The 11,566-nt window shown below is 45.9% G+C and overlaps 1 protein-coding gene across 1 annotated transcript in view; it reads right to left on the bottom strand.

Annotated features, from left to right (window-relative positions):
* Positions 1-10,528, bottom strand: part of TRPC5 (transient receptor potential cation channel subfamily C member 5) — a gene marked incomplete at both ends in the record, with an annotated part of 63,038 nt that extends 52,510 nt beyond the window's left edge. Inside the window, one exon of the mRNA XM_084293975.1 lies at positions 10,151-10,528. Coding sequence (XP_084150101.1) covers positions 10,151-10,528 — 378 coding nt within the window. The remainder of the gene's footprint in view (positions 1-10,150) is intronic.
* Between the last annotated feature and the right edge of the window lie 1,038 nt (positions 10,529-11,566).

The following is an 11,566-nucleotide window of genomic DNA, read 5'->3' on the forward strand; positions in this document are numbered from 1 at the left end:
CTGGAGCAGGTTACAAAGCCTGCTCAGTGACTGGCATGTCTGGGAAGCCAAGTCAAGGCTCTGCCCCTCAGAGTGACAGAGCAAAATCGAGAATTTACCTAGGTGCCTTTTGGGCACCTTGTAGCAAGCCACACACTGATCCAAGGTTACTCGATGATGCATATTAACATTGAAATATGTATCATTGTATAAAAAATCACTAGATATAATGCATTATTATTGAAATAATGCAAAAAATAAATTAATTTGATTCTTATGTAACTGAACTTTCTGCAACCAGTAAACAAAGTACATTAATCCAGACATACTTGCTCTAGATACTTCAAGTTTTAATTTGGCTTCTCATCCACGTGCTTCAAAATGGAGGTAGAAGCAAGGGGTTGGTTATCAGAGCTAAACCCCCGTGTTTGGCTGTGGCAGAGCTGCACCCGAGCTCACTGTGTTCAGCCACGCATTTGGAAAATGCAGAGCAGAGATTGTCAAAAGATGGCCCCGCTTGGGGCTGATGCTGCGTAATTTCTCCTTTCATTTGCAGATTAAAAAAAGAGGAAGGCAGAGAGAAGCCTTCAGAAGGAAAGGATTTTGCAAATATGCATTTAAATGGCCTATGGCAACTCATCCCAGGCAGAGCACTCCCTCCTCTGAGCTGCTCTCCCCTCCTGATGGGGTGGAGGAAATGAGATAAGGCGGCTGATGACTAAATGAAGAGCGCATGGTGTGGGCTTGATTCTCCAGACCACAGGGATGCTGCTGAAGAGCTGGACAGTTTGTGCTTGAACCTCTTGTATTTAAGTGCAGTCTTGAGGTCTGCTTGGCCCCGAATTCCTGTGTCTTGCTCCAGCTAAGAACCAAATCCAGTCTTGGCTCGTGTCTGAAGGACTTGATCTTGCTTAGAGGAGGCCGACCAGTGTTGTGCCACGGGCAATTGCACCCTCTTCTGGCTGTCACCTCCTCATCAGTGTAGGAACGGCTGAGAAGTTAATTGTAATCCCAATTTACATATTATGTCACATTATCTCTGAGACGACCAACTATCAAACGAATCTTGGCTTTCTACTATGATGCTCAGGTAGCCTGGGGCTAGCTGAACGGAGACACCTGTCCAATTACAACCAACAGGGACAGAAGTTCTGGAGTATCACAAATCCAGACCTTAATGAAGCTGCTGGAGAAAATATGGCATAGCAGAAATCAGAACCTGGCTCACGGACTGCTATGGCTCTATTAAAACCTTCTCAAAATGCAGAAGTTCCCAGTTCCTTGCCAGATCTGTTTCCTGAGATCCTCTGATACGAACTCAGACAGAAGCCTAATATGGCTGACGTGGGTAAATTGAGTTCTCGCCCGAAGTTCAGACAGGCAGACTAGACAGTATGCCCGAAGCTGGTTTTTCCCCATTTGAAAACATAAAACTGTTTATTCATTTTTCACTTTTCTTCATCACCATTGAAAGGGTTACTCTGTGACAAGAGCTACTGTTTGGGGTTAAAAAAAGAAAAAAAAAAAGAACGTGATGATTTTTAATTTTGATTTTACATTTGGAAGTTTGTTTTGATAAAGAGTTACTTAATCCAGTCCTGCTAATTTCTTGACTACATTAAAGCCCTTGGAATGTCCCTGCCCCTTCCATTATTTTATTTTATTTTATTTTATGGATAAGTTCTTGCCTGACTTCAAACATGCTGAAATAAAGACGGTCCACGGCAAGCTGGAAATTTGCAGCCTGTGCCTTCAAAGTCATCTTTGCTTTATTATGGCTATTTTTCAAATATTTTCCAGGGTTTACTCTGGGAGGGAAGAGTTGTCCAGCTTTTAAATTTTATCTGATCTCTGTGTTTTCTATTCTGACTTAGTGGTAACAAGGACAAGATGTACTAAAACAGTCCAATAATCACATTGTCTATAACCTTCCATGTCATCATCTTTGTACACAAATGTCCCTATTTCCCATAATTTATTACTGTGTGCAGAGAGAGATGTTTCATTGGGTTTAGGCGAGGTAATACATTGCTAACACGGCTTGGGGAAAGGGACAGCTTTTTGCTTGGGGCAAGGGGCTACGTTCCTTTTTGATCGTATACCTTAAAAAATAATAAAAAAATCAGCTTTCATCACAAGACAACATCACAAAGCGCAGGGAGCGAGTGCACCTGGTGCCAGCCCAGTGCTGCCTGACGTTGCACAAAACACATCTCCATGCTCCCAGGGCCGGTGGCTGTGTTTCCTCCCATTCTGCCTATCAGGTTCTGCTTTTTGGCGTTGTTTTTCTGCTACCTAAGACTGTATGGATTCTGAAAAGACCCCAGAGTTTGTGCTACTGAAGAAATGGCAACCCAGAGAGGTGGCACGGTGTTGCACAAGAATAACCTCTGTGCTTGTATCTTTCTCTATTACCACTGGGGCACTGAGTTCCTTTATTTCTAACCCTAAGCAGTTGAAAACACGCAGCGAATATGCCCCTCACACTGCCAAGACTGGCTCTAGCTCATGCTCGGTCTGCTTGAAGAGTATTTAAGAAGAGCACGTGAGTCCTCCCTCTTCCCCAAACTAAGCACCAGCAAAGCAGGGCTGATCAGGGAGCAGGCTCGTGTGCTCAGCTGATGCCTCTTTGGTTTTCCCCACTCCTGGAGCCACCAGAAGGCTCTGCCCATCGCACTCTGATCGCTGCCCCATCACGGGGATGAATGAGCCATGAAGGTGCTATTCTAATTTGCAAGTGCACACAGCTATATTCAACAGCCTGATCAGAGCTACGGGGCTCCTCCGAAATCTTAGAGCCTCGTTTCAGGGCAGCCTGTAATGTAAGTTCAATTTCACCCTATAAACAAGCTTCCCTTTGACCATGTGTCGCAGCTATTTCAGCAGGCAGACTTGCCAGCATCTTCCCATTTGAACAGCCATGCCAAGTGCCCTTTCTGGGTGTCAGAAATCACAAACCAGAGGCAAAAATCTTGTTATCTGATGTTGTGGGGCTGATCTAAGGGAGCAGCTAATGCTGTAATCGGGGCTCATGAGTGAACGAGGCCCATTCGTGGATGCTGGGTAGGTGAGCAAATACGTTTTATCGAATTTAACACTTTAATGGGCAGATCTATAGAGAGACCAGAAGCTTACTTGTGTAGGAACATGAAGGGAACTTTTTTCCTACAACTGGTTTGCTACAGGCAGTCCACGCAGCTGAGACCCGTACCACTGCTGGCCCCAAACGCGCCCTGCTGGGTGTGCAGGATGCTCCCAGCTGCTCAGACCGCCAGCAGCCACTCCATCACGCTGCACTGCAGCTTTCCTGAGCTGTGGTGTGGTTCTCACCCTGATCCACCAGCCCTCCTAGGAAGTAACAGCCTTGCTGCTGGCCCTGGAGAAGGAGCCAGGGACTCATTTGCCACCAACAGGGGCTGGAAGCCAGCGCTGCAGCCTGCGAGCCTCAGCCCTGCTGCTGCTCATTAGCTCCGTGATAAGTTGCCGAGCTCCTGGTTTTGCCTCGCACCTTCTCGTGGATTTAAGATCATCTGGGGAGGAAGGCGGTGGGGCGGGAGGGAAGTCTCCCAGTTAGATGTAATCATTAACTGAAGTGATCTTTGATTTCGCTGTTTAATTAGATGGAATTCATTCTGAAGGCAGCCGCCAATGTCAAAGGCACGTTAACTATAGCTGTGAATTATTACTGCATCAATAAAAATAATGAAAAGCCTGGGTGCTGGCAGAGCCATTAGACTTTGGAGCGGTAACAGCTAGTTTGCTGTTTTCAGACACAATCTTTCTTCCTTATTGTGCCTTTCAAATATTTTCATACTGAGAACCCGTGGCTGGTTTTTCTCTACTGCTTCAGCTCTGGCTCCGAGTGCACCCAACCAGGTCCAGCCTCCCCTTTTCACTTCAGACCCCTTGTATCAACATGGGAACAGCTGGTCTGAGTCACACCGAAGGGCACGGTATCCGTACTGAGTCACAGCAAGCAGCCTGCTAGCCTCTCTGCTCCCGAGTTCTTGCTGTGCAGCACTGTACGACCGGGTCAGACCGACAGACTTCCATTACACGGGTGCCCAGGTTTCAGTAACCCAACGTCTCAGCCCTCCGTAATTAGCTGAACTGCTTTTTAAACTGCTGTAAGAACACAAACACTGCTTGCAAACTATGGCTAGCACTGCAGAAGGGCACTCTGGGCTTTGATCCCTTTGCAGTCCTTCATGTCACTGTAATACCTCATAGCCGTTGGCATCCACCTCGTCCATGATGGCCCAGAAGCAGTGTGAGCACCCAAAATATGTTACCACTGCAGAAGGAAGCATCTTTGTCCAGCCTGTATCTGAAGGCTCTCCCTGCATCCATCCTCAGCTCATGGGTTTGGAGTTGGTGCTACAGGGCTCAGCAGTTTCAGCTGGGAAGTCCACAGGTCTCTCCTTTGCCTTTAACCTTACTAAATATCAAGGAAACAAACCTTTTACTGAAGGAGATGGGGTAACATTTCTCCCAGCTACAAAACTGGACTATGCACTGGATTGTGCATAGAGGAAGAAGAACCCTAAGTGAGTAAGAAAAATCAGTTAAATCACGCTGTATCAAGGAAGTTACTGGATTTGGGCAAGAACAACATGTTTAATGCACCACATAATTTCTGGTTCACAAAAGATTGTTTCTTGGCTGCTGATCTATGATATTTACACCGATGACAACGGATTTTTCACTCATCAGTTCATTTAAAAGAGGATTTTTGAGGTCAAATGTTAAGTTTGCAAATACTATCAAGTGTAGCAACCTTCCGCCAGCAGGTATCTGAGGATTAGGAGCTAAGACTTAAAAGCTTGCCTTTTATTCTCCATCGCTTCCTCTCCGCAACCATATTCTTCCAGGGCTTTATTTCTTGTTCAGATTCTTCTTTTGGAAGACATATGGGTAGGTATCTGTTGAGATCTCATTGACTCATAAGGCCTTTAGACCGTCGAAACAAATTGAATCACGGTCATAAATACTGAGATCCCTTTTCTTTTTATTCTCATTATTGAGGAATTGCATTTGTAGTCCCATCTGTGAACCAGATTAATTCGGAGCCATCTGCCATGAACAAATTGCTAATTTTGGCAGATACCAGAGAGATGCTAGTATCATCCTTATGTAAACATTTGATGTCAGCTCTGATTGTTGTGAAGAAAACAGCTACCCGTAAAGGTGCTCACGGTTATACCATCAACGTGTAGTAATTCAGCTGGCTGCCTGCAGCTTCTTCAAGAATGCAAGTGGCTCGGCAGCCAGCACAGCCTGTGCCTGTTGCACTGCAAACATCCACCGTAACAAGGCAAAAAACAATGCGAGATGTGTGCAAGCCGCGAGCTGTGATGCACGCTTAACAGAGAGCTGCAGCCGCCTGGCAGAATCCACACGAGAGGCTATTAAAAAATGCCTCCATGTTCCTCAGACCTCGTCTGAAGTCACAGGGAAGATTTGTACTGATTTCGGCAGGATTCAAAATTGATGGAAGTACAACCATTACTAAAGATAAAGTGAAAATGCTTCGGATAAGTGGGAAAATGTGGATTTTCTGATTTATACTTCCTCTCGTTTGTCAGTGCAGGTTAGCGGCAGACTCCAGCCTGGCTGAAAACATAATGCACTGTAGTGATGTCTGGATGGCAAAAACACATTGCTAAAATGACTTCTGGGGGAAAGCAAAAACAGCAACAACAAAAAAAAACACCAAACAAAACACACACCAGAAACCACCTAAATCTCCAGATCAAACAGGTGTGGAGGCAGAAGACTTTACTGGGCAGGAGAAATTGTTCAATAGGATTCAAAAGCATTCTCTTGCTCCTGTGGTAGTGCTGAACTCAAACTCGAAAGTCACTTTGAGTTCCTGTTAACCCCAATGACGCACGTCAGCATGTCTGCGTGGTCTTCCCGAGGTAGCAGAAGAAAGATGCTTGCACTCTGACAGCTCTCTCACTGGAGCCCAAATCTCCAGAGGTGCCAGCATCTTCCACAACAGCAGTAACTTCCTTACGTTAGCTGCAGAGCTACCGTAGCAGCAATAGTTCTGGCTGTAGCTGATGAAGTCTCCCCAGTTTCATCGAGAGACTCTCAGCACAGTCCTAAGTTGTCAGGACCAGGCAGAACAGGTTCCAGGAGAAATGCTAACTTCTTAAAATAGCCCACGAACCTTGCTTGGAGGGAAACCTAAAAGGAAATAGATCTCTTTGAACGCATCACCGTTCAGCACACTCATTTATTGTGCGCTCTGCAGTGGCCTTTAGAGAGGGCTGGTTTGTGCTCCTGGCTCCCGTAGGCTCCGCATGCACACGGAGTCATCTCTCCCCCCCGAGACACCCCATCCGCACGGCCGCAGTGCGGGAGCTTTGTGTTGTTATAGTTACTGGCTATGACTTACCCCTGCCACTGGCACTGTGTTCTCAGTAAATGGCACTTAAACAGGAGCCTAGCAAAGGTTTGCCGAACAATGACTGCCCACAGTCACTTAATAACAGGCCAGGAGCAGCTCCGCCGCCTGCTCTTTTCAGCCATTTCCACCTGGCCCTTCCACCCTGGGTGAGACCCTGGATCTCTTACATGAGGCACACAACACACGTCACTTCTTATATTTGATTTTTTTTTGTTTGTTTTCTGCTCCCTGGAAAGGTCAGCACACGGGGAAGAGCTCTGCTCTCAAGGAACGGGTAGGCAGCACACAGCACCCTTCACAGGCTCTGTGGCTTGGGAGCAAAACCGCTCTGCAGGGCACGTCTGAACGGGAAGGTGGTGCCTTCCACCCCGTGCCCTTCCTCATTTGGGTGCCTCTTTTGCTGTCTAGATACAGTTGCCGCAACCCCACAAAAGGCTGGCATCGTGCAACCTGTGATGGTTTTGGTTGGGGCAGCAGTACGGGGATAAGGGGATACAAATGAGCAGACTCCATGCCTGTAAAATGGCTTGTGCTGAGTGCGATGCTGCTGAGCGATGCTTTTGAGATGCAGAGAACAATTACCTGAACTGACACAAACAGGAACAGCTCCTCATGCTCGGCAAGGCTTTGGTACAGCATCAAGCAACCTCCTCTCAGAGGCAGAGGGCAGGAGATGGGAACTAAAGGGCTTTCACAGACCCCAGACTCCGTTGGGTGAAGGTGGTGCGCGAAGCATTTAAGAGAGCAATCACAAGATGCTTTGCCTCCACTTCTGCCTCGAGTGCAGTGAAGATGAACAGACAGCCCCAAAGTGGAAACAGGCTGCTATGCCTGAGTCAAGGAGCTGCCTTCCCACACGTTTGTTCAGGGAAACTGGACCTTGTGTACAATTCGGGAACAGATAAAGCTAAACCTGACACACCAAAGCGATGTAAGCTTACAGATTTCTCATCGAGACAGAAACCATTCTGTGAGGTGTGAACTTGGGTAACTACACAACCAAAACAGCAGATTTTCGGTAAGTTTCTTGAACATATAAGTAATTAATTAGGACAAAGCAAGGGCTTTTTGTGAATTAATTAAGTGTTGGATTCCCAAAGGACTTTCTGAGAAAGGGTCCAGCAAAGATAATTACTGAACTTGCACCGATACCGCTCTTGAATCAGACTCAGGAAGTCGTGTTCAAGAAGCCCTCCTATGTTAGCTTTGTGCTTTGACAAGCTGACCTGTGTGTCCCGACTTTGCATAGCTAAGCAGGTCTTCCCATTTACCGTGATACCACTGCACATGAAACAAATGTTAATTACCGTCGCCGCAAGAGCAATCAGTGAAACCACAGAAGGGGAAGGCCACTCCTGCAGCCCTCTGCTGGCAAACACCTCCTGCAGTTCACAGAAGAGCCTGAACCACAAACCAGGGAAGTTATCAGGGAAGTTATCCCCAATTTCTGCAGAGGATCTTGCATCAAGCCAGCACTAGATTAAAACATACTGATGAAATCTGGTCTTGTAACAACCTTGTAAATAAAGCTGAAACTGGCACCGCATCTTTTCTCCCACACACATTCCCCTGCAAGTTGTAAACTTTGCAGCAGATATAAGCCTAGCTACAGAATGATGGCTGCACACCAGCAAAGAAAAATGAAACAGGCCTAGCATGAAATGTATCACTGCCTAGAGATGTTGGAGCTGAGTTTCAGCTGTAATAAATCCTTCTTATTTCATGGACCTCTGTCCAGTTAAGCCATCGGGGCTTTGAATTTGAGTGGCCAAGCTTCGGTAATCAAGAGATCTTACAGAAATACACATGAACCCCATCACTTGCTTTTCAAGATATTTTCGAAGAAATACACCATTAATCTGCTAGTAGGTCAAGGCAGGTGATTGTCCCGCTCTACTCTGTGCTGGTGCGGCCTCACCTCGAGTACTGTGTGCAGTTCTGGGCACCACAGTATAAAAAGGACATGAAACTGTTGGAAAGTGTCCAGAGGAGGGCTACGAAGATGGTGAAAGGCCTGGAGGGGAAGACGTACGAGGAACGGCTGAGGTCACTGGGCCTGTTCAGCCTGGAGAAGAGGAGGCTGAGGGGAGACCTCATCACAGTCTACAACTTCCTCGTAAGGGGGTGTCAAGAGGCAGGAGACCTTTTCTCCATTAACACCAGTGACAGGACCCGCGGGAACGGGGTTAAGCTGAGGCAGGGGAAATTTAGGCTGGACGTCAGGAGGGGGTTCTTCACAGAGAGGGTGGTTGCACACTGGAACAGGCTCCCCAGGGAAGTGGTCACTGCACCGAGCCTGTCTGAATTTAAGAAGAGATTGGACTGTGCACTTAGTCACATGGTCTGAACTTTTGGGTAGACCTGTGCGGTGTCAAGAGTTGGACTTGATGATCCTTAAGGGTCCCTTCCAACTCAGGATATTCTATGATTCTATGATTCTATGAATTATTAGCAGTTCCTCATGCTATTTAAAACTTTCAGTAATGTGATCTATCCCTTTCTTCTATTCTATTTTCTGTTATGTTGGGCATAGGATGGTCCAACTTGCTTGGAAAAAAATGGCTCATTCTCCATTTATGGCTCTTGTTTTGCTACTTATGTTTTGACACATTAAAACTATGAATAACATCCCAACTTTCAGGTCTGATAGCAGAGATTTTCCATCTCCCTAGCACTTAAACCGCACATTAGAACAGCATTGCTGTGGTATGCGGCATTGCTGCTTCTGAGCAGAAAGCTGAGCATTCTTGATTGTTGACCTGGAGTGTTTCCTTATTGTTTGCTTTGACTACGTAAAATTACTATTTAAAAACTATGTCCTAAGGCCCTACCTATTGGAAAAGTTTTCTTTTCTGGTTGACTGATATTAAACTTTTTCTTCTTTCACACACAAAGGGCTGTACAAGCAGATTTCAAAAGAAAACCTGAGAAATAAGGATCATCAGGTTTGCAAGTTCCTTTCTAGGCACAGATCTTGTGAAAATTGGCAGTGGTCAGTAATGCATACCAACTGTCCCAGTTACCAGCACTATCACTTGCAGATGAAAAAAAAAGCCAGGGACAGTGTGATATGTGACACTTGAAATGACAGGATCCAGATTTGGTGCTTTTTCACGAAGAGCCTTATGTAAGCGATGGCTTTGCAGCTAAGGATCCTTCCCACAGGTCATAGCTGTTCATCGCTCAGATATATAGCACCTCAGTTCATGCTGCAATGTTGTGTACTGCCTCAGCGGTTCTGAACTAGGGCTCTCCAGAGATGGAGACCAAGATGCCTCTACTATGGCTAAGTACTGAAAGCTAGCAGACTGCTTCCTTGCTCACAGTAATTTATAAGCTTGGGTGTTTTCAGGATTTGCTTACGAAAAGCAATTCCACTTATTAATATCAGCACAACAGCATGGCAATAGCTCATATTATATATTGGAATATAACTTCAGACTGCCCCAAATTCCTTTACAAAGTGCGTGTCTATAAATCAACCTATAAATCAGTACGTCCACAAACCCTGTATGACTGAAAAGAACACCGAGTGAAACTGAGAACGCTGAGTTAAGTCAGGCTGAGCGTGTCTGCTTAGCCTGGGAAGTTATCATCCAAGCCGAGCTGCCCATGTCCACTCTGGGCATTTAGAGCAAGGGCTCTGCATTAAGGACTCCGGCTTCTGACTCTCGAACAGCCCCTTCTCTGTGGAGCACCACTTTCCTCACCCAGGATTTTATTAAGGTAACAGCTGAACGGGAACACTTGACTAACCTGCTTCTCACCACTTGGCTTCCTGTAATTCAGCAGCAGCTCCACAGCTCCCACCACCTCTTTCCGTATCGCGTAGAGCAGAGCATCTCCCACGTACACGCTGTGGCTCAGGAGTAACTCCATGATCTCCAGATTTTCGTTCTCTATGGCTATTAAAAGGGCACTGCGACCGAGAGGATCCATACAGTTAATGTTGATGTTGTAGTAGATCTCTGCCTCTTGTAAGGCATGTTTCACGCTGGCATAGTCCCCCTTCTCCACGGCGCTGAGGTAGGCCTTCTCCTCCACCGAGAGCTCTGCCTCTGCTCGCACGATCTGCAGCGGGATCCGATCTCTGTACGGTGAATAGTTTACCTTTTTGTAGTATAGCTGGGCCATTGTTCATAGTGACCAGGCAACCTGTTGGGGAAAAATAAGCAGATGTGAAAAAATGGACAAGCAACCCCTATCTGTTCCTCCTGGGGACAGATTTCCAAATATCCCTTGCAGTAAAAGCTTCTGATTCCTTTTTTAAATCTTTCCTTCTCAGTACAACCTCAGCACTCCTTGACCAACCCCACATTAAATGACTACCTGAAAAAATTAAGGATACAATTAAGGATACACCACTGCTCAGAAGATGTATACATGACAGGCACTCAGAATACTTCTAAATCCAATTTAAACACTGCTTTCTTTTGTCTGGGAAGAAGCATGATCCTGTTGTTTCTGGATAATCTGTCACGTACAGTGAGGTGGATTTCTCACCTTGCTTTTTTTTCCCCTGCTCAATGTCTTTTTTCTTCCCTCCTTTTTCACCATTGAGCCAGGTCCTCAGCATCTGAACTTCCAGTGATCAGAGGTTTTACACCTTCCTACTTACAGTTAAAAATCTCTTTGAATTACTTTTGCTGCTTCCTCTCCATTTCCATCTCTTAAAATAGGTTTTTATTTTTCTCTAATGTTTACTCTTTGACTAGGTCACAGTTTTATTTTTAAAGCTTCCAAGTTTTTAACATAATTTCTCACTCTCCTCGTTTATAAATAGGACCCAGACAGGCTGATGAAGAGAGCCACCACCCTTGCTCTCCAGAGGCAGTGATGTTGTTTAGAACCTAGGAAAATGAGAAGTAAAGCCTGCCCTGGAACAAGTGTAGCAAACTGGAGGAATTACAGCTCGTTCACACGGCTCAAAGAGCCTAGCAGGTGACTGAACTCATAGGAAATACGGGCTGGAAAGGTTTTCATGCCAGAGCAAAAAGGGAGCCATGGTTATCTACCTCTGCTTGGCATCAACAAACCACACCAAATCAGGCCCAGGGGATGCCAGCAACAATAGCTAATTGGATGGCTTTTTCCATCTCCTTGCCCAAAACTCAATGGCTTATGCAGAAAATTAGCCGGAGCTTTGTTCCATTTCAGTCCCCTGTCCAGGGG

This window comes from Netta rufina, assembly GCF_964035555.1.
Source record: "Netta rufina genome assembly, chromosome: 12".
Taxonomy (NCBI): Eukaryota; Metazoa; Chordata; class Aves; order Anseriformes; family Anatidae; genus Netta; species Netta rufina.